Source organism: Heliangelus exortis, chromosome 24, assembly GCF_036169615.1.
Source record: "Heliangelus exortis chromosome 24, bHelExo1.hap1, whole genome shotgun sequence".
NCBI classification, from domain to species: domain Eukaryota; kingdom Metazoa; phylum Chordata; class Aves; order Apodiformes; family Trochilidae; genus Heliangelus; species Heliangelus exortis.
Window position 1 is genome coordinate 5,094,037 of NC_092445.1, and position 27,644 is coordinate 5,121,680.

General features: G+C 44.5%; 1 protein-coding gene across 2 annotated transcripts in view; it reads left to right on the forward strand.

Annotated features, from left to right (window-relative positions):
- Window positions 1–27,644, forward strand: part of CSMD2 (CUB and Sushi multiple domains 2) — a 233,022-nt gene that overhangs the window by 2,044 nt on the left and 203,334 nt on the right. For both annotated transcript variants that reach the window (XR_011730472.1, XM_071767651.1), the window contains exons 2-3: window positions 146–405; window positions 21,524–21,740. Coding sequence is in view for 1 of the 2 variants with exons in the window: in XM_071767651.1 (XP_071623752.1) it covers window positions 146–405; window positions 21,524–21,740 (477 nt within the window). In the remaining variant the exon portion in view is untranslated. The remainder of the gene's footprint in view (window positions 1–145; window positions 406–21,523; window positions 21,741–27,644) is intronic.

Consider the following 27,644-nt stretch of genomic DNA (forward strand, 5'->3'; position numbering starts at 1 on the left):
GCCACACTTGGTTCATTCCAGCTGCAGAAGCTCAGAGCCTTCCATGCGGTGGGATTTTTTTTTTTTTTCTGGGCTGAAAAAATAAAAATCAGAAGCCTGACCTGCTTTTTTTTCCCCCCCTCTTTCCTTTCTCCTCTCCTTCCAGCCGAGCTGAGGACTATCCCCATCTCAAAGGGGAAGAAAAAAAGGGAGAAAACCCAACAACAACAACCGACCCCCAGCACGCCCCGTTCTTCCTGCCCTTTGACATGCAACCTTCCTTGGGATGGGACAAGCCGGGATGCAGCTGCAGCTTTGGAAGGAACTGGGGAAAATTGGGGATCTTTGCTGTGATGACGCTGGAAGTGAGCTCCTGGAGCCGGGTGCTGCTGCTCTCCGTGGGGCTGCTGGCTGTCTCGGTGACTGGTGAGTGGAATGGAGAAAGCTGGCAACTTTAGGAGCATTTTTCTTCCTGTTCCTTAGATCAAAGGACCACTGTTAATCCTCTTTTTGGGGGGGAAGGGGAGGAATGATGACACCGTGTGTGTCAGCACATACTTCTCTGTAGTGTCCAACAAGCAGTATATTTTCTTCAGCCCTTTGCAGCCCTGTACAAGACACTTTCCCTCTCTATCCTTTGGGAGCAACAATTTTAAGCGATGGGGTAATAAAAGGTGGCTTTATTTGATCTCATTCCCCTTTTCTGGTGGGTCAGATGCTCTGTGCACAGTTGCTGTCTGATATGCAAGATGACTGAAAAATGCTACCACGGTTTCCCCCTCTGTCTTTCCCTTGCCTTTTAATTCGTTATTTCACTACCTTAGTGTTTGCCCAGAGCTGGCAAAATAGATTTAGGATGCTTTGCATGAAGGTAGAACCACTTTTCTCTTAGTCCTTTTTCCTTTCAAGTTGATGCTCTTCTGTATGATCTCTTTGGCTTTAGCATTATGGGTTTTTTGTGTGTGAAATATGTGTTTTTTGGCTTGAAAGACAGCAAAAGCTTGGCTTGAATTTGGGGGGGATTTTGCTCATGTCCCCGCCTTAGTTTCTGCAGCTGCCCTTGTAGCACAAACGTATCTGAGGACTGAAGTTTATTTCTGGTACAGAGACCAAATATTTAGGGACTGCATGTGTGTGTAGGAGGGGGAAGAGTGGGAGAGATGAGTGTTGGCTGTGTCAGCTTTCAACACCGTGCAGTGCCTCAGTTTCCAAGAGTTTCTGAGTGTCATTGGTCTGCTCTGCTGTGTCTCAGGATAGAGCAATGTGTGTTTGAGGTGTATGAAAACCTGCTTGGGTTTCCTGCTGGCTTTTTTGGAAAACTTTATTATTATCTGGAGTGAAGGTGAATTTCATTATGTAAGGCAGATTTCCCCTAAGAAGACCCAGAATAAGTATTAGCTGTTCCCCCTGAGTACTCTTGCAGTGGACCTGAAGAGTCTTTTGCTAACTGGAAGAGTCTATTGGGAAAATGGTATAAAGCCACCCGAACAACCTACAAGTCCTAATTAAGGATGAATATTTTTTTTTTTTGTGAATATTTTCATTTTTTTCATCAGGAGTTGAGGTGAAGTCTGTGCCTAAGAGGAGACCATTCCAGCAGCTTCTGTTGTGCTTTTTGGATTCAAGCAGAGCAATGCAGGCATACCTAAATCTATGATATCCTACATCAGGGGCTTACAGCTTTTTTCTTCTAAGCTATCTGAAGCTTATTCATACGAGATCTTTCAGGCTTCTCTCTGTACCTGCTTGTTCAGTATCTAATCCTTTCTTCTCAGGCCCTCAGCTCCCTTCTCTGCATTTAGAGTACTGTCTGTTCTGGATCCTTCACCCAGAGGTTGGTGCTCTGTATTTATTTTTTTTTCTTTGTAAGCAGATGATCTTCCAAACCCTTTTAGACACCAGATGTATACTTGCCTTGGAGTTGAAGACATTGGTCACCAGCTCCTCTCCCAAGCTCTGCTTTTTAACAAATTCTCAAATCCTAGTGAAGAACTGTCAAAGCAAGAGCCCAACTTTGCAATCAGTGCTTAGTGCTGGAGATGCAGGACACAGGGATGTGCATGGGGTGAGTGTGCCTGCCCTTCAGAGTCCGTGGTGGTCTTAGGGGAATAAGATTGGGCTGGGCTGGACCTTCTGGTACCTTCGCTGAGCAAATCACCAACCTGTGTAGAGCAGAGTTCCTCAGAGGCTCCAGTTCTGACTTGGCCCATTCCTGGGTCCGGGAGGTGGCAATGACCGGGAGTCCCCATGGCGTGGCAGCAGAGCTGTGTGTGTGCAGCTTGTGTGCAGCTTTACACAGAAATCCTCCTCTCAGCTCATCACATCCCAGCACATCACATCCCAGCACCTCTGCTGGGCCACTGGTCCCCTCACCCAGTGATGTCCTCCTGAAGAAAAGGCACAAAGCAGGAGCTCTCCTCAGGTGCTGCTGTGTCTGGAGCCAAGATAATGTTGGTGCTGCTTGTGCAAAGCACTGATGGAGCTGTAGGGATGGTGTTTCCTCGTACCCTGGGTGTGGGGGGGTGAGGGGAGAGGACGTGGTTGGTACAGTTCCCCTTTTCAGTTCCAAGGGTGCAGGAGTGATTTTGTAATGTTTTCAGATTTGCAGAGGAATTTATCTTCAGCTGTGAGACAGTTGGGATCTGTGCATGGCCTCTCAAATCCTGCATGAGGACAGGAGTCTGAAATTGTACTTCTTGAGTGTCAGAACAGGTGGAACAGGAATAGTTTTCCTTTCTGTTTCCTCCTGGGTACTTAGCTATGCATGGGCATGAGAAGGGGTGTTTGTTTGGCTCCTGTACTGGCCAGGTGTGTGTGGATAAGCACATCTGCAATGGCTTTTGGAGGCCTCTTTTAACAGGGGTCTGATCCCATTATTTACATGCTGTGCTTTGCTAATCAGCCTGTGGTTTTGCACTGGGTTATGAAAGAATACACTGGCTTGAAACGTGGTCTCATCAATTTCAAGCCATTGTAATTTTGTATTTTCTTGATGGAAAATAATTTTTGGCAGACTGTTCCTCTGAAGAGTGGAGGAGCAAGAAGCTGTTTCTGAATTTTGACCTGTGTGGATGTATTTCTGTTGTAAATCATCCTTTTGGTTTGTTCTGCTCTCTTGAATCTCCACAGAATTAAGAGTTATACGGAGGCACTTACTGTGCCTGAAAATGAACTTCAGTGTGAAATACTTGGTGACTGAATGTTTTATTGTTTTTACACCCTTACCCATAAAAAAAAATAATATTAATTCTCCCAAGTGGTGGCTAAATGTATTCTTGTAGGAGGGAGGAAAGTGGAGAGTCACCAGCCTGATTACGTTGGATTGTGGCATATGATGAAGCTGCAGTATTTTATGGCATATTGTTTGGATCTGAGTCCTACTACCAGGGAAGCAGTTGGGATCTCAGTGCTAAACAGAATGAATGATTCCCACATACTCATTCATGTCTTGCCTTTTGTTCCTGGGAAGGAGTCATTTATTTCGAGGCTGCAGATGGTTGGGAGGCTCAGCTCTTTAGCTTAGGGCCAGGCTGGTTCTTGGTCCTTAGAGGGGTTGGGAGCACAGAAAGCACATTTGGGAGTTCCCAATGAAGAACATCAATATCCAGCTTGCTTCCTGCTCCTCCAAAGGCAGCAGCCCTGGGATGGTCAGAGGGGGATGATGGAAGTGTGTGCCCATCCTAGTGAGTAGGGGAGGATGGGGGAAGAGGATCCCTTGGTAGGAAGGTTATTTATTGCTGTGGCACTGCAGGCAGGCAGTGCCACTTCTGATATCTTGTTCTTTGTATTGATCAGGGAGTCAGCATTTGGGGTAGGGGAGGCTTTCCTCTGCTGCATGGTTCTCCACTGCCTGTCACTGTGCTCATTTTTTTTTTGTCATGGCCTCCCAGTGCTGCTGAGGAAAATCCAGGCTCAGGTTTTCCTTGCCTCTGAGCTCAGTCTCTGTCAGGTCAGGTCCCTCCCAGGGAAATCTTGTATTCAGGTGGGTGCTGGTCCCCAGCTGAGCCTGCAGTGGTCCAGAGGTGGATGCTCAGCTGAGCCTGGATGGCTGCTTTCCAATTGTCTGGGAGTTCTGTCAAAAGAAGGCTCATGTCAGGATGGGGTGGTGAACGTGTTCCAGGCAATCTGCTATAGATCCCAGTGGAAATGCCTTTTGCCAAGATGGTTTCAGGCTCAGGTGATGCCCTGTAGTATCCCTGCTCTAGAGAACAGGTTTTCCTGGGCAGCAGTGGGTACCTCCTAAATCCATGCAAAGGAGCAGGAAGTGACTTGGTGGGAGGTCTTGCAGCACAACTATAAGGTTATTTCTGAGGGCTTCCTTGGAGAAGTCAGCACTGGCATTGCTGTCATAGAAATCAATGCACAGAGGTTAAAACAAGTGATAGTAGCACCCACCTTTTCTGTATGGACACAAGGGAGTGAGGTACAGCAGAGTTCTGGAAATCAATGTCCTTTCCTTGCAGTGCCATGATCCAGTGCAGTACCTGGCAAAATGTGTGTGGCTCTGGTGTGTTATGCAGTGCCAGGCTGATCTGATAGTGGTTCATCTGTAATTGGGAAAATCCCATTGATTAAAGAAATCAAATTAAGTCTGTTTCAGTCTCTTTGCTGCTGCCATGGACACAGCCAGCCAGAATGGAGACAGAATGTTGCAGGGAGCTTGCATGCAATCTTTTCTATACCTCACTTGCATGAAAGCAAAAAGAGGGTTTTTTGGAGTGGTTTCCCCTCCCCTTTTTAAATGTGACTTCAGGGTGTGGCTTCAGTTTGGTGTTCATTCATTTTCCTGATGTCAGGTGCATTCCCCAGTTCCATCCTTTGCAGTAGTGTTTGCAGTAATTCCCTATCTGTATGAGACACAGGCATCACCACTCTAGTGATAAACTGCCTGGGTTTTGTGTGCACTGGGAAGAGAACTGGGGACTGTGTCAGCCCTGCTGGTGCTGGTGATTTCCAAGAGGCCAAAGTAATGGCAGAGGAGGGAGAGCTGATCTATGACCATCACTGGAAGAGAAGGGTCTTGTAATGGGACCCCTGGAGCAGCTGCGGTTGCCAGGGAGATGTGTGATAGGGGAGTAATAAAGAAAAAACCAAAATTCTTCCTTATTGACTGGGAAAATCTACTTGAAAGTGAAGTGACAATCTAGGTTTGGGAAGTGGGTGTTTGGAGAGTTGAAAGAAGCAGAAAATGACATGAAGAAAGAGCTTTACTGGTGTGTTTATAGGGTGTTGTACTTGGCAGCCTCATGAGCAGTGGTTCTTGCCTGGTTCAGTGTTCACCCCAAACTCCCAACAGTACTGGATGTGACTCCTGAGTGCTGGAGGATTGTGAAGATGGGTGGAGAGCAACACAGAGAAAAGTGACCAGAAAACAGCTCTGTATTGTCTGGACATCAGTCTGGCCATGGGATGGGTGCTGCTGAGCTGGGTTAGCCAAGTCCTCACCCTTGGGGTGATTTGTACCTCAACCCTTGCTGGCTCTTGGGCTTCCTCCTTTGTAATTCTTGGTACCCTCAAAAGGCTGCTCCTTCTCTGTCTGTAACCAGAAGGAAACTGACAGCGTCCTGTGTCCTCTTGGAAATGTTTTTTTTCTTCTTCCCTCCTTTTAAGAAGATGCTTTGCTGCTCCTGCTTCAGTATTAACCCTCCAAGAGAGCAGAGGGCAGGAGCAGCCTGGGACTGAGATGTTGTGCTGCAGGGAAGGCAGGAGATGCAGAGGGGTTTGCCCAAGGTCAGGCAGGAGGTTGGGAGCAGAGTTGGGCACAGGGTGTAGGTGTTCTCCCTCCTGTGTGTTCCTGTGTGATGCAGAGCAGCCCAGCAAGGCCTTGCTGCTGGGTCTGAGGGAAATGTTTGGAGATTTTATCTCTCTGCAGACAGGGCTGAGCTGTGTCTGTGCTGGCGGATGGGAAGGATTTTACAGGAGTTACACTGAAACTGAAGGATTCCTCAATCCATTTATCAAAATGTCTGCAGCTCCCTTTTCGAGGCAGATAAAACAACAATGAATATCAAATAAAGGTGTCTTTATCCAGAACATTTTAAAACAAAAGAAAGAAGATTGCTTCCTTTGGCCTCTGGCTTGCATCAGCTCCCTGGAATGTTAAACCTGGGCCAGTCTGTTCTGTCCTAATGAAATGGTTTTGTTTGGGCTTCATCCCCCTGCCTCAGTGGGAAGAATTCATCTGCTTCTCAGTTGTCAGTTCAGTGGGGTTTGGACCAAGAGGTTTCAGCAAAGCCCAGTCACAGGCTGGCAGTCCTGGCCCAGTCAGTTGTACTGGGGAGGTACAAGTACGACTGGAAAAGTTGAGTTAATCCCAGCTAGAGAATTAACCCCAACTGGGGATTCTCTGGCTCAGGGCTCCCCTGTTCTTCACACTCTCTCTTGACTTGCAGAAGTCATTAATGCCCAATTCTTGGCGTTTCCCATGGCTGTTGGCACTTGGGAGATCCTTGCAGGAGTTCAGTCATCCTGTTTCACTTCCCTGGCTGTAAGATGAGGATAAGTGGAATTTGCAAGATCCTAAAATGATTTCCAGATTGATGCTGCAGAGAGATCTTAGGATGTTTGTGAAAAGCTTTCAGCAGATACAAATTGTGCTGAGTTGATTAGCTACCCAGGTTTTATGCTCTTGGTTCTCTCCCTTGATTGCATGGAGTGAATTAAACCGTTTCGTGTACATTTGGGGATTAATTGTGAATGCCAGTCTGAGGTGAAAGTTGTCTGTTTGCTACTGAACTTCCAGTAAAGTACTGATGGCCAAAAAAATCAGAAATGATGCTCAAATCCAGGTTGCTGAGATCCTTCTGTATCACCTGTACAGGTTTTATATTCAGATTTGTGCCTTTTATCAGAAGGCTGCAGCAGGACATTGAAACCCAGAGCATCGCTCCAGCAGAGATGGGGAGGCAGGAGCAGAACAAGAATTTGCTAGAAACCTCAGGGAATTGGATGGTGATCTTTAGCAGAAGTGGGGTATTGACAGAAAGGATGGTCTGGACCTTCAGATTTTAACCTGCCACAGACATTTTGGCTTTGAAAAAGTTCCTTAAATTGTGTGAGCTTCAGCTTCTTGTCTACAGAGTGGAAAGCCAGCAGGACCCCATGTATTATGGATGAATGTCTTAAGATGGCAGAGATCAAATAGAGAACTCATTTCTTAATTACAGTGCCTGTTATTTATCAGCAGTTTAGCAATTTATGGTTTTTTTTAGTTAAATTAGTGAATGCAGAGTTTGAAATATTTTTGTATGGCATCTGTGTCATTGCTTTTGGAGCCAGAGGGCCTGGGATGGAGCCTCTTGCCTGACAGAGCAGGATGAGTGAATTTCCTTAATGTCTGAGGGGTTTTTTTAAAAAAAAATTGTCTGAGGAGCTTCAGAGAGGGGGATGCTGTGTTGACGTGCAATTGTGTACCCATTGTCACAGCTCTCCCCTCTCTATGCTTCTCCCATCACTGTTCCAAACTCCTGGTGTAATCCTGTGTAAGGTTTCTCACTGAAATGAGCAATGCTGGCTGGGAAGTTCAGCATCTTGCAGGAGAGCTGGACTTGGCAATTGGCAAATCTGGAGATGTGCTGGGTGTCAGTGTGCTCCCCAGTTCTGCCTCCTTCACCTCTCCAGAACCCCATTACCACCAGCAGCATCCTCATTGCAGGAGGACAAAAGGAGGTCTGGCCCTTTGTTAGAGGCTTGGTCTGACCGTGGTGAGCAGTTAAAGCCATGTTGAAGGCACAGGTAATGGAAGCTCATTTCTTCAATAATGAAGGCACAATTTAGTGTTCCTTTCCCATTTGATACAGTGAGTAATAGTAGCAAGAAAGAAAAAAAAAATTCCTCCCAGGAAGGAAATCTTCTCCTTCAGAAGGCTAATGAAGCCTGGTGCTTTTCCAAAGCTGAAGCCATTTGAAAAGTTGCTGCTTGCATCCTGCAGCATATTGTTTATATCCCTCTATTGTTGTTTTCTGTCCATTAGGGAAAGGTTTAGGCACTGATTGTGGACTCTGGACATCTGTCAGCAGCCATCCTGGGATGGTTCCATTAAAGTCAAGCACCATTTGGAGAAGAACTCAGTCTGTTATTATTAAAATAATGTCCACCTGCTGAAAATAACAAACATTTGAAGGATAGGGGATCTGTCCCTGATGGTGTTTTGGCTTTATTTGTTGTGCTGTGTTTGACACCACCCCTGCAGGCAGCAGTCCTGGTGTGATCCAAGAGGGATGCTGCAGCCCTTGGATGCTGAGCCCCCTTAGGGTTCCTCCTTTCTCTGAGGGTTCCAGGTCCCTTTCTGGGATGTAAATCAAGTAGCCCTTCAAAGAATGTTAAAAAAACAGCTGTATTGGCATTTCTGTACTTTGGTGGGGTGTTTTAATGAAAAGATTTTTAAGAAAAAACCTGCCTGATGCTGAAAGAACAAGGTGCGGAGTGGTCTCCATGCTGCAAGAAGCTGCTTGATGAGGGCTGAGAGCCAAAGCACTGGGAAACCACTGCAGGTTCTGGAGTCAGGATCTTACCTGGGACTGGGTGATCTCTGCTTCCAGTGCTGCTTCCATCGCCCTGGGAAGGTTTCAGGAGTGAGAGAGAAGCCTGTGGGGCTGCTCCTGCCTTTCAGAGACAACTGGGATGGTTCTTGCTGAAGGAATTCATCTTGGGAAGAGCAACTTCATCTCATTGGATTTAAAGTGCTCCAGAAAAACCCTGTTTTATGGAAGGATCTGTGTTTTGTTCCTGCTAAGTGCTGTTACAGTCTTAAATGAAAGAATAAATTATGCTGCTTTTATTTTTCCCAGGGATCTAATACTGAGGGCTATTACAGGGAGGGTTTTTTTCCCTTCTTTTCCGTGACTGCAGTTAGCAAATGAGGCTTTTTATGAAAAAATGCCCAATCTGGACCTACAAGTCGATTCAATTCACCCCTTGTTAACTCTTTGATTGAGAGCAATGTGGATTGGAGAAGAAAGGTATTGATCTGCTTTTGGGATTAAAAACTAAGATTAAATAGAATATGTCTAGGGGTGAAAATGAGGTTTTAAATGAATGAACGGGGCAAAAGAAAAACAAAACAGTACAACATAATGTTAAAGAAAATAAATGGAGTTTTTGTTAGTTATACATAGATGGAGGCCATGGGATACAGAAACTGTAGGGAAATGGACTCTGCATGTGGGTAGATTGATCCCTTGCAGCTTGGGGGTAGATTTCTGCACAAGTCATGGCAGATTGGTTCCTAGCACGAGAGTTTTTCTGAATTGGATTAGAAGAGGATAAAAATAAATCAGGGTTTGTAGTTTCAGAGCATCTATCAGTTGCCAAGATTATACTTAGAGGGATGTTTATTGTTAGAACAGAGCTGGTAGTTTCCTGTGAAGAATTTAGGTTTTGCTGTTGTATACATGAAATTCCTGTGGGAAGGGACTGAAAACGTCAATAAAATTGTAACGTTTCACTTTTTCTAGAGATAATCTGTTAGAAACCTTTGGTAGCTATTTATTGGTTAGGGCATGTGACTATTTTTTTAATCCTTAGGGTGAAGGTTATTAACTTTTCTGTGTGCCATCACCTCCTGGTGACTCACTGACTGCTCAAGGTGACAAGTGGGCATTAGGTAATAAATACCAAGGGCATCAAGAATTCATGGAGGGAATGTGGAAGTGCTGCTAATGGAATCAAGTAAAAGTTTGATTTCTGTGAAAAATAGGGGTTTAAAATTGTAGTTTATTGTTTTGTTGATCGTATCTTTCAGTTTAATAATGTTTGTTTGGGGTGTATGTTCGGGCGCGCATGTGGGGAAGAGGGGTCAGAGAAACAGGAGGAGGGGCCGACCGCGGGCCCGCGAAACGGGGACGTCACGTGACCATTCCCCTCAGTACCAGAGCGAAGCCCGCGAAACGTGAAACCGTTCCCCTCGGCAAGAGAGCGAAGCCCGCGGGATGGGAACCGGTGCTGGGGGAGCCCGCGGGATGGGAACCGACGATAAACTGAGGGAAGACTGAGGGTAAGGGGTGTATGAAAAGTATAAAAGGGCCGCTTTGACATTATTGAAGGGGTGAGCCGGTTGCTGGAGCTATGTCTCCCCGGCCGCCCAGCGCTGCTTTACTTACACAGCTCTCACGTTCTCAATAAAAAGTTTTACTAAACATGGAGTAAGCGTTTTTAACAATTTCTATCCCAACGCAAATTCCCAAGTGAAATTGCCTTCTGTTTGCCTCTTTTTGTAGCTCACAAGTGATAATACAAGTCCCAGCTGGTACAGTAGCAGTGCCTGGTAGAAGTGTTTAAGTGTTTTGTTGGAAGTTCTCAAACCTCTCATAAATGCACAGTGTGTTTAGAGAGAGCAGGGAAATGAGTTGGGTGGTAGAAGAGTGAAGAGCTTTTCATAAGTGGAGTCTCTGCTTAGTCAGGATTTATTCTTTTTTTTTTTTTTTTTTTTTTAATACTTGAAGGTATAAGGATCTGGGAGACAGCTGGTTTGCTGGTTAGGGCATCAGCTGAATAATTGAAGTCAGTTCTTCTGTGATGTGTTCTTGTCTCTCTCCTTTCTGTTCTGAGCCCCAGGTGCTAAAAAGGACTGGTGGCCCCTCTGCAACTACTAAGATTATAGTGTAGGGTAGATTTGTGTAACTCTTGTGCTTTCCATGTTGTTATAAATGCATGAAAATATAAGCAGATTACTGATTTTTAAAGATAAAAGCTAGAAGCCAAAACATGATGCCGAGGGGAAAAAATACTTGCAGCTCCTCTGAGCTTAGGGCAGACTTAGTTCTAAAGAAGAATCCATATCCACTGTATTATTCCCTTTAAACTGTCAGCTCTCTGTCAGTGTAATGGTGAAATTGTTAATGTTGTGAAAATTTCAAGGACTGAGGTTGTCTAAATTACTGGTGAGCTGAGATTTATAGCTAGGTCAGATCTCTCTCAGGGCAAGTTCCATCCTCCCTGGCCTTGAGAGCTCATTGAACTTTACAGATGGACACACAGCTTCATAACTAATAATAGCAAGTGAAATTACAGCTACTTTGAAGTCTTTTCATGATGACATGGATTTGGTAACAGAGGGGATAGAAACTAATAATGAAAATTTATCGTGGGGAAATGTTTAAATGAGGCCCTCACGGTGATTTGTGAGATGGATTTCACCTTGAACCTTATTTTACCTTTCTTATATTTTTTTGAGATAAAGTCATCCTAACACCTGAGATGGAAATGAGTTTGTGTTTGAGCACAATGGATAAGCCATTTAAATGCAAATACTCTTTTGCAGGAAAATAATTGAAATACAAATTGAAAAATTTGTTTTGGAGATAATAATTAGCACTTTGTAAGTGAGACTGAGTAAAAGTGGTGGTTGAGTGGAGTCCGTTTGCAGGGATTTGTACAAATATTTTTCATCAAATTATCTTCTCTTTTCCCAAGTGTTTGTGTCAGGTGTGGGCTGAGAGAACTGCTGGATGAAACATTGAACTTTTCTAGGAGACAAATGAAATCTGAGATTTAGGAGGTTTGCATACTGGGCCTCACAGAGGCAGCAGCAAACACGCCTGCCCTGGATCATTTGGATGGATGACTGGGCTAAAGATGGGGAAAAAAACCAAATGTTGACTGGGTTCATTTTATAGATGCAAACAGAAAATCAGGGTGACATTTTAAGAAGCTTTTGAATCATCCTAACATTTTATTGAGTCTTGGACTCCCGGAGCAAGATTTGCAAGGATGTTTAGATGCCTAAATAAGTATATACTTTCCCAGTGGGGTTTTATAAGAGGATATTATGGCTGTAAAGCTCAGGTGCATTTGTAAAGGCCATAAGGCATCTGTCTGCAGTTCTTAGGTTATAAAAGAGGTTTGTAAATCTGCTCCTCAAGTTCCTTTTGAAAAGGGACAAGTGGTCCTTGGGTGAATTTGTTTGGGTTTGTGAAGTCTTGCACAAAGGAGCTGCTGGATCTGCAGCCACTCCCAAGGTCCCCTTTAACCAGATTTTGTTAGGCTGACTTTTGGGTTCAGATAAAGAGTGTGCAAGCTCCCAGAGCAGGATGCAACAACACTTCTGGGGCTCACATTGACATGGGATGCAAAACACTCCAGTGGGGTTCAGCTGAAGGAGAGGGGGGCAACTGGAAAGCCAAGCATGGAAATCTCAGGAAAAGGCAATGAGGCTGAGGTCCCACCAGAATATCCATTAATTGGTTAATGCTTGTGAAGTGCTGTGAAGATGGGAATAGCTCTGTAAGTGCTTGGTATTATGATTATGCTGACAATGGCTATGCAGAGGAGTCGTGGCACTGAGGGAGCAGTCAAAATTGATTAAGAGACAATTTTGAAAGAGGAAGTTTTGAAGGGAGAAAATTGCATCCCTTGAGAAGAGGCCATTCTGCCTGAATATTGGGATGGCTGTGTTACTCCTCTCAGCTGAGCAAATGCTTTCACGTAATGGGTTGTCTGCACAAGATTCCCTGTTTTGTTGGGAATTATGGGCCTGTGAACTTTCTCAGACCATTATTCTTGAGGTTGTTCAGGAGTGGCTGCTTGTGAGGGATGGATTGTTGGAGGCATTAGTTGTTCAGGCTTGTTTGGACTCTGAAGGTCACAGGTTTGGTTTGAAACCCAACTTGTGAAATCCAGTTCCACTAAGAGCAGTCAGAAACCCCTGGAATTTCTGAATTATGAATCACAAAAGCTTTAGTACCTCCATGGATGCTCCAGCAGGCACGGGAGGGAACTGATGAGACTTTTTATAAGGCATGGAGTGGAATAGAGTGATCTGATGTCCTTTGCAAGGAAGGAATTCAACTCTGGCTTGGTTTCCTGTTGCTGTAAATGGCTGGTGGGGTGGTTTTATAAGCCCTGTGGTACCTGTTTTGCCTGGCAGGGGATGGGAGCAGGAGGAGATACCAGGGGGTTGTGTATCTGTGCTTTTGCTTCCATGTGCTGAATGGCAGAAGAATTGCCTGGTGGTGCCATTAATCTCCCTTTTCCTAGCACAAACTCTCTTATCTTCATTCCAGCAAGCGTTACAAGGATAAACTATGCTTGTAAGTGGATCTGGATAATGTACTTGGGAATATTCTGGCTAAGATCTGTCACAGGTAATTGGTGATCAGTCTGTCAGATGAAAGTAGACCCTGTTACTAACTGATTATTTCTACAAATGCCTGTTCATTTCTCTGCTTTTTGTCTGAATGACTCATCATGGCTCTAACCTCATCCTGAGTCTTCACTTATTGCTGTTTAGGAAGCACACTGTACTTCTGGTCTTGGAGGTGACAAATACTGTGTCATCCAGACAAAACAGTTGATTCCAAGCATCCAGCTGTGTGTGTCCCTGTTCCTGCAGGCAGTGCCAGAGAGAAGCCACATCCAGTGTCCTGGGGATCTGTGGAAACACCTGGAGCCTCTGGCTCTGCTTAAAATGTTCCTGTTGGGCTCATCATCTCACAGCCCTGTTGCTGGGAGGCCCTGTGCCAAAATCCAGGTCCAAACAGTGTGTGCAAGGCTCATCTCTAGGAACAGTCCCCCCTGCTTGCTGTGGGCTGGGGATGTCACTTCTCTTTCCTTGGGTCTCCTGCTGTCCCCTCCAGATCAGTTTCCTGGGCTTCCTGCAATGCCCAATATTCAGAAGAAAACCCCAAACAGTCGGCGTGGCTGGATACCAAAGGCATGAATGTTGTGCAGGAAAGGAAGGAAAGGAATTGTGGCTCTTGGTGAAGCCACACAGCGGAGAGCTGGTTTGGTGGCACTGTCGCCAAACTCCATTAACCAGTGGTTCAGCATTCAAAGATATTTCTATGTGTATATATAAAATCAAGGGTGGTTGGTTGTTTTGTTTTTTTTTTTCCCTCTCCCCTGTCTTTTTTTGTGAAGGCTGCCCTGTAATAAAGCTGCAGTTGAGCTGGTACATGTGTGCCTGAGCCTAGCAACCGTGCTTAGCAACGTCACAGCATCGCTCGAACCCCGCGCTGGGGCCGGAGCCTCTGGCTGTCAGAGGGCTGGTTGGAATGGTAATTTGTGATGAAAGATACTACAACCTCTTTTACTGAGGCTTGCAAAGTCTTGTTCTTAATTTTTTGACCTTCAGGCTTCCTTGAATACCTACAGACAGCTGTCTTGCCACTGCCCTGCAGAAATCAGGGGAGCTGAGGGCTGTCTGGTAGCTAAACCTGGGGCTTTGAACCCCCTAAATTCTGTCCTCCAGCCAAGTCACCCTGCCTTGCACTTGGGGAGGGGCAAACTATCTGCCTGGGAACAGTTCCTGTAACACACCCATCATTTCAGCTCATCCTGAAGCTGCCACATGTAACAGGTCAGAAGAACATGGAATAAATCTCTTCTTTTGTGATAGAGTCAGGGCAGGCAGTGCCCATTTCCCTGCTGTGCTCAGCACATGGATGGTTTGGGAGCCTTCCAGGTGAAGCAGTCACTGGGGCCTTTGGCACTGTGTTTCAAGGAAGATGGTGGAAACAAAGGTCTAGTGAAAAGATGTGTCTGCATCCAAGTTGCTGACTTGAGTTGGTGCAAAGAAAATACAATAGTTTTTAGTATCACTGCTGTAAATAGTCAGGAAAATATATATTCATTAATGTGTCTTGATGATCACAGACTTCTCCAATAGTTACTTTGATATTGCTTATATTGAAGAGAATGTGTTACCAGGGATTTTCTAGATACTTATTTTAATAACTCCCAACTATTTTAAAATATCTTACCTTATTAATCCTCCTAACAGTAAAACCAGGAGGGAATCCATCTGCCTCTCCCCTCACTATAATCAAGTCTTTACTCCTAAACACTTGTCCTGTTTTCTAGCTTGTTTAGATTCTTTTCAGACTGTAAGCTTTACAGATGGGAAATAAGGGGTCTTTAAATCTGCAGGAGTGATGGGGAAAGAGCATGGACCTGGGGAAGCCAGGAGGAGGCTGTACTGATAACCCAACAGCTGGATGTGTTGTGGGGGGCACAGCAGCTCAAGTTCTTAGCAGCTACACCACATCTACTGTGATGTTTGTGGCTCCCCATTGATAGCAATCTCTGCATTAAAAAAAAAAAAAGAAAACTAATCTAATGAGGGTTTTAAAGAATGAAGCCATTTCTGGTTCTGGGTCATTCCAGGCTTGGGATGAAGGAGGCTGGCAGGGAACAGGGAATTTCAGCCTCCAGGGAGGATCCTGCAGCTGCTGTGCTGACCCTGACCCAGGTCCTCACTTGGGCAGTTCCTTGCCTGAGGAAACCAGGCAGTCCCTGGCCTCTCAGCATGGGAGGGGACAGCTGTCAGACAGGACATGTGTGCAGTGTCATGTTCTTGTCACCTCAGGTTTTGTCCTGCAGCAGCTTTTGGTCTCAGCCCTCAGTGGGATGTTCTCCTGTGCTCCCTGCCGCCTGGCCCAGCACCTTGGACCTTGCTGGTGGCAGTCTGTGACCTGTCAAGGTTCAGCTGTGAACCATAAACCCAAGGTATGATAAAGCAGGAAAAGGCTTGTTTAAAAGGAGAAGGTGAGCTTGGTGCAGAGCAGGCAGGGTACCAGGGGGCTGGCACTTGGCATCCCAACCCTCTGGCTGGGGGTGCTCAGCATTCTGTCCAGTTACTGACTCTACAATTGGTTGGGAGAACAAGAGAGGGAATGTGTGGGAAAAGCTAAATATTGTTGTCACAGCATCTCCATCATCTTTTCTGTTCCTCTCTTTTTCTACTTGGGGAGCCCTTACAATGGGATTGTTATGCTAATGTTGGAACTGTGCCTAAAAGGAAGGGATCTCTTCAACAACACAGCCTGGGCAGCACCAGGAGATGACAGAGAGGGAAGGACTTGGAATGGAAGTTGTGTCTCTCTCTAGAGAACTGGAGGTGACTTGGTTGGTTTCAGGAATAATCTGTTCAATTTGTGGGATTGCAGTACTGGGCCATCCTGCTGCAAACTCACATCATGCTTGTGATTTGAGGTGGAAGTTATAATTCTGGGCTTGGCAGATATGGCTTGAGCTGGGTTCAGATAAAATGCATGTTTCTTGCCTTTGCATTCTCCAGTTTCTCACTCCATGTGTTCAGAGACAAAAAGGCACTGACTATCTGAGATGTAAATCATCCCCTTGATGATGTGCTTGGATCCACTGGCTTTTGATTAAAAGTTATAGTTAATGGAATGTCTCTGCATTATTTATTACCCAGAAGGCTTTGATATAAGACTGTAGGTTAAGTTAAAACTATGAAAAGGTGAATACTTAAGGAAACAAGGCTTAGATTTATGAAGTGTGAAGGTACTTTCCCTGTTTGTTCACTTAAATTGTGTGAACAAGAGAGTCAGAGCTTGGCTATGGGTAAAGCACCTTCTGTTTGTGATTGTCTGTAATGATTTATAGGACTGCTGTGAAAGGAAACTGACTGCTGATCAAGGATCCCAGACAGTAAACAGTAGGAAAATGACCATTTTTCCTATTTAGATGGCAGATCGAATTGTTAAAAAGAGTTCAAGCTCTGTGGACTGAGGTTTTTTTTTTCTTTTCGAGGATAAGATGGAGGGAAGAGCTGTGTGAAGGAGCTGCTGTGAATCTTTCCCACCCCACTCCTGAACCCTTCAGAACAGGGTTTGTGCCTTCTGGCACAGTGTTCATACTGCTGGATGAGCAGGATTTGGCCCTGGTGTTTTAGGCCAGGACAGAATGTGTTTGTCTGCAGGGTATGGATTTTAGTTTTCTGGGGGAAAGAATTTTTTATGTCCATCCATTTCCCTGAATTGGCTTAGAACAGCCCAAAGAAAATGTTTGTGCCTCTGTAACAAGAAGTGAAGAGAACAACAGTGCCCAAAGCTCCTGCATTAGGGAGAAGCCAGCCATGTATCACCAGCAGGTGATAGATTTGAGGGCAACTCTGGGTAGGATGTGATATTTCTTCCTTCTGAATCATGCAGGGGTTGCTAAATCAGATTTCTGCTGAGAAAAAAAAAAAAAAGTCGTCAATGTATTTCTGAAGTGCTTCCTAAAATCTAAAGTCTGTTTCCCTCTCTTTGAAGAATTCCTTCATTTGGTACCACTGTGGTGTAAATCAGCATAGTTAAAACTCTTCCTTGATTTACACTGCCATGGATCTGGGCTGGGAAGCTTAAGGAACTGAAAGGAGGTGGAAAATGATGTTTTGTACCAATTTTCTTTGCACTTGTAATGTCAGACAAAGCCTTTGTTTATTATTTAGCTTCTGACAACCTACTGAAGATTTGTAGTGACAGAATTTGAATCTCCCAAGTTTATCTGAGTCCACAGGGTTGCTTAACTCCTGTGCTAAGCAAGGAAACCCAATTCCAGCCAGGACAGCTTGCTCCTGTAGGGAAGTGTTGCTTATTGGAAGGAAATAACAAAATTCTGTTGCTATGGATGTGTTCTTGTGCTGAACAACTTCAGACAGACAGCACAAACAAATCTCCCCGTAGCTTCTGCCTCCAGTCCTGGAGCTTGTGCTGTCACAAGAAGGGTTTGGAGTACCCAGCTCTTGGCAAGATGAATGGGACTGGAGGAGTTTGCAGCTTGAAGCAAGAGGAAGGCAGAGCTGTGTTTGGCTCCTGTCTCTTGTCTGGTTCAGGGTCCGGTCCAGTTCAGCTCTGTGGGGTGTGGATTAATTGTGTATTAATTATAATGTGCCCCAGGCAGCCCAGGTTTCTGTTAGGGATGCAGTTCCTCTATGAGCATATTGCAGAGGAAATGTCAGCATCTTCCTTGTGCAGAGGAGCCCAAGTGGAGCTGACCAGAAGTGGAGCTGATCAGAAGTGGAGCTGATCAGTCTGGTTACACTGCTCAGGCAGTGTCTGTTTCACCAAACAAGAATTTGAAGTGGAAACTGGTAAAGCTGGCTTTTCAGCTCTGTCATGGAGAAAATGGTTGTGCCCCTGGATAAAGATGTTTTTTCCTGCAAAGCTCCAAGTGCTCTGCAGCAAGTGCAGCTTTCCTTGGGCTGTGGTTTTTTACCTTCACCTTAGATTGTGATCCCTTTGGAGAAAATCTGTCCTCTGCTCAGTGCCAAGCATCAGAATGTCTTTGTTCTTCTCTGGAAACTTCTAAGTGCTGCTGCAGTGAAGTTCCATCGATGCATTCATTAGACAGACACACTCATAATAAACCTGAGCTGCAAATACTTGGCTGTACTGGCAGAAGGGAAGTTGGAATTAGTTCCATTCTTGGCCTCCTTATCTCTGTCACAGACCAGGACATCTGTCTGCAAACACACACTGGCTGATGGGCTCCAGGTTGCAGTTCCACCTTCAGAAAGAACGAGTCCATGAATAATGGCATTAGGAGCTGGAATAGCTGCAGAAATATTGACACTGCCACACTGAGCCTTCCAGCAGGTGACATCTCAGCCCTTTGCTCTCTGTGTTTGCCTCTCTCATCCCCTGCTGCAGTGTGGGAATAAAGAGAGGCAGGGGAAGATGATAATAATAATAATAATAATAATAATAATAATAATAATAATAATAATAATAATAATAATAATAATAATAATAATAATAATAATAATATAATGGTATAATAATAATAATAATAATAATAATAATAATAATAATAATAATAATAATAAAGAGAAGGCAATGGAGGGGCTGGGGCCTCTCTGACTCTTGGAGGTGTAAGGAAGTCCCTGGGTACAGCTGGTCCTGAATCTGGTGTTTGGAGGGGCCTCCTGGCAGATGTCAGGGATGGAGACAACACTGCAGAGATTTGGGGAGAAGTTTGTCTGTCAGACACCAATTCACCTGGAACTTTGTGACACAGCCACTGGCATTGCTCTTCCCTACCTTCCCACTCACTCCTGCTCCTAGGCCAAGGGATAAAATTGTTTTTGCATGTTTTCAGAGGAGAAACTGAGTGTTTCTTTGTTGTGCACTTTAGATAAGGTTTTGTCAGTCAAGCCTGAGCTGAACTCAGACCTGAAAGCAAATTATAGACTCTGCATAAATTCTCTTGGGTTTCCTGCATCTCTTTACCATGCCTGCTGACTTCTTCCCCAGCAGTGCCCGATATAAATGAAGTTCCCTACTATTACAGTTGATGAAGAATATATTGCTCTCCAGATTTTCAGCTTTTGAAAAACTAATTTTTGTTCACAATAAGCAATTTTCTTTTAGCTGTGTCCAAAGCAAATCTTGGTCAGAATTATCAACACAGAAATATTTCAGCAGATTGACATATCTTAAAGCTCTGTCCTGTTTTTTCTGTTATTTATTTGTCTTTTTTCAGCTTGTTTTAAGGTTCTGCACATTTTTTTTCCTCTGGCCTTTGTTCTTTAATTTCTGATTATGCAAGGGCAGCATGAATTTATTAGTATTAAAGCTTTCTGCCTTTCTTATGACCTTAAGTGTTCAGAAGAATGTCTCTCTGACCTTGGATTTATTTTCTGAACTTCATGCACCATCAGTAGCTTTTATCCCATCAGGAAATGGAGAGAGATACAGCCTCTTTAATTTCCCAATTTTCTGAAATTGTTCCGATGACATTTATTTAAGATTAAAATAAAAAATGTACAGTAGAGAGATTCAATATCCCCACATTGCCTATTGAGTGCTGGACTGGTGTAGGAACAGAGGAGTGGGACTGAATGTAGAGAGCTGAACCTTACAGATCTTTGGCAGTCTCCAAGTTATTAAACCAAAGCAGGCCTGATATTCCCATCCTTTGGATCTTTCTGGCACTGAGTTAATGCATCCTTTCCGTGAACTCTACAAATAATGGGACTGAAGTGGAGGAGGAGGGAGGCAGCTCTCACTCTGCTCTCTATTATGTATTGAGAAAATGCACAGAGGGAGATGCCAGGTGCTGTGGAAATGCAAAGTGCTTGAGTCTGCCCTTGTTAAGGAGTTCTGTGCCTGGCTCAGCTTTAGTCCCTGATGGATTACGGGGCTCTCCTACCTCTCATTGATGTAATAAACATGATACAAAAAGATTCCCTGGGTAGCAAATATGATTGACCATTTTGGATTCATAAAGACAGGAGCTTCATCCTGCAGAGAGAAGTCCCACTAAGCACTTTTGCTCCAAACTAGGTCAATCTAATTATATTTGCCTTTAATGAGCACTACTCTGCAGTTCTTTACCTGTAGCTGTTTGGCACTCAGAAGTGCAAATGCCATTGCTGCCTTTGAAAAAAGTAATGAGAAATCAAAGAAGTAATTTCTAATCTAATTCAATTCAACTTGAAAGCCTCAGTTATGGAGATAAGCACTGGTAAACAATCCAGGCAGCAGGAAAAGTGGGAGCAAAGCAGGCAGCAGTGGTCAGCAGCTGAGATGCTATCTGTGGGATAAAGGTGAAATTCTGCTTCTGGTCTCACAATAGTTGCCTCACAAATTGTCTGGAATTCAGCCTTGGGGTGAAGGAGTTTTTCTCCTTAAAGCCACCAGAGTGACCCCAGTTTGTTTGCAGTGAATTTTTCTTCGTGTCTCAAGATATTTGGGTAAAGTAGCAATGAAGAGAGAGGAAAACACTAAGGAGAATTTGTCATCTGGGCTGTTCCCAAAGCCTGTTTATCTATTTATTTCCCTGCAGAGAGGAAAATCTCATATCCAGGATCATGGCAGTTGATCTTTATCTTTGGGATGGAGTGCTCAGAGGTGCTGGTTTGGAGCAGGAGAATGGATGTGCAGGAGGGGTTCAGTATTCAGCTGGTGGGGATGGGGCTGGGCTCTTCTCAGAGGATGGAAATCTACAGCAGCTCCTCAGGAATACTGAGTGGAAGAAATCTGCTTTGTGTTGAGCCTGCAAGAGGAGCAGAAACCTTTCAGAAGCTGCAGGGATTTGAGAGTTTTGTTTTTTATTCCAAATAACTATTCAAGAATGATTTATTTGTTAAAGCCTCTGAACTGTGTCCTGATTTTTCTGGATCCAGGACAATTTTAATTTCTGATCTTTTGCCATTCAGTTTTCCTGCAGTCTTGCCCAGACCCATTTAGTTACTCAGTTCCTCATTATGCATGATGTCCCTTACAGGTTTTGGCTTTAGGGTGAGGGGTGGTCTGTCTCTATCTGTCTGCACAGCTGAGCCCTGATGTTCTGTCTCTTATTCAAGTGTAACTGACATCAGGAGATGCTCAGCTTTGCCATTCTCATGCTAATTTTTTGAGCCCTCTGAGCCTCATGCTTGGGGTACTCAGTGGGACAAGGTACTCCTGAGGTGTACTAAAAGGGTAGAATGAAGAGTATATTGGACTTTGGTGTGGGGTGTGAAAGGGTGCCTGAGGATGGATGTTTCCCAGCTGTGGTCAGCAGGTGCTGTATCCCAGCTGTTATTATTATTACCTCTGTTATTATTATTACCTCTGTTATTAATATAATTATCATCACCTCTGTTATGTTCAGAGCTAGAGGGAGCAGTGCCCAAGAGATGGGTACCTGGGGTCCAGTCTGCTAAAGGGAGGACAAAGGAGCAGCTTCAGATTTTATCTTTATCTGTTCCCTGGGACCATGAACTGGAAAGAAATTCAATGGGAGCAATCCTGTAGGATTTGCTTTGATAGTGAGAATACTGAATGTGTGTCCTACACCAACTGACCTCTGCTTTTGTCTTTTCTCTCACCAGCCCAGAACTGCAGCCACATTTTGCAGGGCCCCAACGGGACAATCCAGAGTCCAGGCTTTCCCTATGGATACCCAAATTATGCAAACTGCACGTGGACAATCACTGCTGAGGAGCAGAACAGGATACAGTTGGTTTTCCAGTCCTTTGCCCTAGAGGAAGATTTTGATGTCCTGTCTGTCTACGATGGGCTGCCCCAGCAGGGGAACCTGAGAACAAGGTACAGTGTCCAGGACTGTGATGGTCTCATTCCTGCTGCTGGGATTGGGTCTAGTTTGGAGGTTTCTGGTGCAACAAACAGGGAGAGCTTCTTCATCAGCAGCTCTCACGGTTGTTTTGATTTCTTAGCTCTGATGAGGTTTGAAATGTTTCTCTGGATGCCTGACAGTGATGATTTACACAGAGTCTTTCCAGAAGTTAATTAGAAAATAGAGGAAGAGGAAAGCAGAGCTAATGTGCAGAGGAGCTTCCCTAAATCCTAAAGACATCCTCTGAGTGGGAGGATGGATCATGGCTTGCAGTTCATAGCTCTGTCAAGTGCTTTGGGTGCATTTGGGTAATTCCCAAACTTGCACCCCAGCTGGGCAGGGGTGATACCCTGTGACATCTGAGTAAACAGCTGGATATTTCTGGGTAAGGAGTAGCCAAGTGACACAGTTATTGTGAAGACTCCCCATGGATTCTGATCTCTGAGACTTTTGGGTACCAACCTGGCATTAATAAAAGGCTAAGTGGGAAGCTGATTTTTGAAAACCCCCCAAACAAGCAAAAATAACCCAAAAAACACACACAACCCCCACCCCCCCAAACAAACCAAACTAAACAAAAACCACCCCACAACAAACCAACCCTATTGCTGTGGTAGCAAATGGTATATGACATGTCAGACTCCTGGATTTGAAGGAGTCCTGAGCTCAGACCTCCAGATCTGAGGCACAGAGGAAATCAAGTTGGCAACTTGTGCCATGACTGCTTCTGCCTGATGTGGTGTCTGATTGCAGCTGAAGTCTGACAGTAATGTATTCCAAAAGTAACAGAAACAGAGGCAGCATCCAGTGCTAGAATCTGCAGTAAGAATTCTGTAGTCATGGGCAGTCTTGGAAATTATTTTTTCTTTAAACTGCTTTAGAGTCAGTGTCTTTTCTAACCCATGTGGAAAAATCTGACTTAGAGGAACACTGGTGAAAAAAAATCATCTCTTTATGTAGATGATTGCAGTTATGCAAATAAGTCACATCTTCATCTTGCAGCTATGCTTGGGAATAATCTTTAATTATGGGACCTCATTGTTTAATGAGAAGGTAGCAGAGTGCTTTGCTGTGGGTATTATCTGAAAGATGCCTACAGCTGATATGAAATCCTGCTCAGGAAACTCTGTCTGGTGAGAAGCTATTGATGGTCTTGGCCTGAGCAGCCCCTGGCAAATTTCTCTGCTCCCCAGCACTTCCAGGGGTTTCCTTTTGCCCTTTAGGTGGGAGGTTCTGCTGGAGCTGCAAAATCCATGGATGAAATTAATTCAGAGTTAGGGCTATGGTGGAGTGAATTAGTTATTATGTTGCAGATGAGTTGCCCCCAAGCATTGCTCTGGGCTACTCCAAGCATGGTACGAGCACAGATAGAAGGACCAGGGAGGGCTTTTCCTACAGCTGACCAGTACAGCAAAAGTCTGAGCTTTGGATATTATTCTGTTAATTTGTAGCCCTGCATTTGGGGAAGGTGAGGAGACAAATCTGCATCACTGATGAACTTTGTGAACTTTTTGGTACATCAATCTCACCTCATTAAAATCTGTAGCTGTTGCCCGACGCTGTCTTTTTTCCCCTCTTTCCTTCTTTCTTTTCTTCTTTTCCCCATGGCTATCAATTTTGGTTTTTCTCAGCCTGCTTTCCAGGTGTACTCAATCCATCATCAGAGTGCAGCACTCAGAGATGGATGACCCTGCATCATTCATCAAAGCTCATGCTACCAGAAGGCAGTCCAAAATGAGCTGTTAGCAAGTGTAGAAAGAGGAAAAAACCCAACTTACTTATGTAGAGAAGAAGGCAACTGTTGTGTTCAGTTTTGTTTTCAAGGCTGATCAACAAAACATTTAACAGAGAGGAGCTGTATCCCTCTGCTTCTCCCACTCCTGAGCTCAGTGTTGTTGAGCATCAGTGATGTGTTTCAGTACCTGCTTGGCTGGGAGGAGAGAATGAGCTTGGTGCTGGTGAATTTTTCTGGTGCTGAGGGCTGGGGGGTGGTTGTTTGCTCTGCTGTTCACTTCAGCCATAGATTCCTGGGAGCCTCCTTGCCCTGAGGTGTCCCAGTGTCATGTCTGGGTGCACGGTTGAGAAGGGGTTAATAATCCTGTGGTGTGCTGGCAAACACCCTCTGGTCTTGCAATTTAATGTGGTGTGAAAGTTCCCTAATAGAATAAAACCAGACTTAATCCAATGAGACGTTTGCTAATAAACTGCTTTACTGTATATTAGGGAATTTGTGTTGGGTGTTTGTGATGAGTATGTGAATATTAAATGTGTTTTAGTGTCTTAATTTAGACACCCAGGGCTGTTGTCATCTTTCAGTGCCATGACTTTGCTTTGTTTGCTAAAATCAGAGCTCATTTCCCAGTCCTTGCTCTTTCGGCTTCTCAAATAATTTTTTTTTTTTTTTTTTTCCCCCACACTGCACACTGGCTTTGAGCAGGGACCATTGTAAAAACAAGAGTGATGGCTGCAGATTTCTCTCTGCCTTGGCTGGGGCAGGAGAGCTGCTGTGTTTTCACTAATTCAGATGAGATTTGTAACTTCCCTTCAGTGCCTGTGTCTGCCTTGCCTTTCTCTTCAGCCGTGCTCGTGCTTTTTTTTTACTCTCCCAAATCCTCATCCTTCAAGTTCCCAACTACCCTGAGCTGGCAGTGGAACCAGAGGGGTTCATGTGGGGGGAGCTGATCTCAAACCTTCAGTTTCCCAGGAACTTGCAAATTCCTGTTGTGCTTTGCTGATTGTCTCATTGTTCAGAGGATGCTCCAATCAGGTACCTCTCCTGATTGCTTTCCCACAGTGCTGGGCTCAGAAGCTCAGCAGAGACCTGACTAAAATTTGAATATTTGGGGTTATTTATGGAGCTGAGATTGCTGTGGGATTTGGGAGACTCTCTGCACCTTTTTGTGTCTGACTGTTGTTACGTGTCAGAGCCAGACAGTAGTTAACAAGAAAGCCACATGACATCTTCAAGCTTTTTCATCTGCTGCTAGTAATTTGCAGGATTCTTTTAATGTGAGGATCTTAAATTAGTTGCTAATTTCCTTATTTGAAGTTTCAGGCTTGTACTCAGATGCAGGGAAAATACATTTATGCTCTATCTGGTGAGTCAGCCATTTCAGATACCACTGAGTTTACACTCAAGATAGGCCTGGTCAGTTTGGAAAATCAGATTTTTGTTTTGTTTTGTTTTGTTTTTCTTTTGGTTTGTTTTGTTTTGGTTTTTTTGTTTTTTGGTTTGGTTTGGGTTTTTTTAATTCCCCCAACCCCTCCAAACATGTGTCAAACTACTTTGGAAGGCCCAAGGGACACAAGATGCAATCTTTATACCTGAAGGTATAATCTTTATACCTTGCTTGCATACATGCTGAGCAATGCTGGGGTAACTTTTATGATCTTGCAGCCCATAAGCTTTGCCTCCTACATGATGTGGGGAGGTACCTGTGTTGTCTTCTGCTCTGCAATTCCCATCCCAAACGTTTCAATGATACTGAATGTATCTGGATAAGCAAATATCAAGAAAATATATCAAGAAAAATAAGTCTTTATTCTAGCCAGTAGTGCTGTTTGCATTTCCACAGAGGTTACTAGGAGGTGAATATTTACACAGCTGTGAGGACCTTTCCCATTGTGATGCCCATGGAGTGTGTAGGATAAGAGAAAATGTTTGCAAATTGGTATTGCAATTGTTCCATACTTAGAGCAGAAATCTCTGCAGCCTTTATTTGCAGTGCCAGGGAGCTGACATCTGGCTCAGGACTCAGCATTATGCACAGTGTCCAGGTTGCTGTTGCTTCTGAGGGACACTCATCCTTCTGACAAAAACCAGACCATCTCTTTGGCCATATTTAATCAACTGGATGATTAAGTATTTTGCTAGAACTTAAATTTACATGATCGTGGTGGTAAGAGTTGAATTATCCACTGGGGTGACCCATTTACAGATCCAACAGAACACCTGTGTCCTGCCTGGTTTTCTTCCATAACCTTTTAATTACCTGCAGAAAAAACTGGACAGGGTGACCTGAGCTTAAAGACCAAGCAATTGACCAAAGCTTTTGATTTAAAAAACAACGAGGAGTGAAAGAGACCAAGGGACAGTGAAGGGGACAGGGGACAGCTCTCCCCACATGTGCAGAGCTGCAAATCTAAGTTAAAAGAACTTTCTGAGGTTCTGCCTTGGCAGGTCCTGGGCTTGCTGGGGTTCAGTGCTGTTCAAGGAATTGCTGGAGAAGCATCTGGTAGTGCACAGAACTTACATAAAAACTTTGTGTTGAGTCTCCTTTGGTCCTGTGACATATTCCTTTGTGGCCACCTCAGGTTTCCAAGGTGACTGCAGTTCATATAAAGTAAATAAAATGGAGGGCCAGATAAATCCTTCTGTCATCCTGAGTGAATTCAGAATCCTCCCTCCCTTCCCCCTTAGCAGTGTCTTTTGTCACTACATATTACCTCCATGGGTAATAATGAAAAAAACCAAACAACAAAACCCAACACAAAACTACTGAAATTTATGTTCACTTCTTTGTAGAATAGAAGATGTTTGTTTTTTTTTTCTCCTGAAGATACTTTGAGCTGCTCCAGCATCATTCAGGCCTTTTGTAGATGGCTCAGTTGTGCTATTCTCAGTGGTGTTGGGACTCCAATAATGTTCTCTTTTCAGAAGTTTTTTTTCCCCTCCAAGCTGCTGATGGACAATGTCTCCAGGTAAAATCTGCTAACAGACCTTGACAAGGACTCTTTATCATCCTTTTTATGCATGTATGTGTGTGGTGTGTGAAGTGATACTGTCACAGGCATTCCCAGTCACCTGGAGTTCTTTATTTTAGAGCTGTTTTTATTCTTTTAGCAGGAGTGGCAATTTACAGAACCAGTGGGTGAGCTCCTGGGGTCAGACCAGGTGAGATGAGATGTTGGTTTAGCAGTGGAGGGAAAGAAATTGAAGTAACCTGTAGCCCTTGTTGGTGCTTCTCACTTTATGTTCCAGGCTGTATGGTCCCAGAAGGGAGGTGGCAGCACAGGGAAGGTTGGGATGGTGCCTCAGTGGGTTATGAACCTTTTCCTGAGCTTGGGTTTACAGATGCTGTGGGGCTTGGGGGGGGGGGGGAATGGAGGTGCCTGGAATCTGCTGCTGCTCGCGTCAGGAGCCCTGCGAGAAGTCTCTTGGCTTTATTAGTACAGAATGAGGTCTCAGAAAATAATTTCACTTCTAGTCAATAGGTATTGACATCAGTTAGCAAGAAGAGGGCCACTTTCTTCACTGATAATTAGTGTCAGTCTCCCCTGAGGAGGAGGAGGAGGCTGTGGGCAGGGAAGTGATGGAGGTGCAGAGGTAAAAGCAGCACAAGTCAGGTCTGTGTCCTGAGCACCTCCTCTGCTTGGTGGCACGGGGCAAATTCCTGTCTGTAAAATGTCAAAGATTTATTTTTGCAAGTTAAATTGGTGCTTAAAAAGATGCTTAAAAGCCCCTGGCTGTGGGGTCTGTATGCTGGGGTAGGGAAGGAGAATCCAAGTGCAAAGCAGATCAAGTTCCCAGCCATGCCTTTTAATCCATTCTCCTGCAGAGGGTAAAGATCCTGTGACCTCCTGAATGCATGAATCCTTAGGTCAGGAAGTTCCTTGGATCTGTAAGGTCTGACCTTGATAGTTTCTCAGGCAAAGCAGCTCTTTAGAGTGTGTATTTCCCTTTTATCAAAATCAGTGAAAGTTTCCAGGAGATGATAGAATCTCACAAGATCATTGAAGATACAGTGGAGCTGGGCAGTGCTGTTCCTTGCAGTCTGGAATAGAAAATTGACAAATGTTGAGTGTCCCTTGGCTGGAATTCCCTCTGCTCCTGGTGGTGGCCCTGGCTCCCCCTGGGCTGCTCCCAGCTGGGCTTT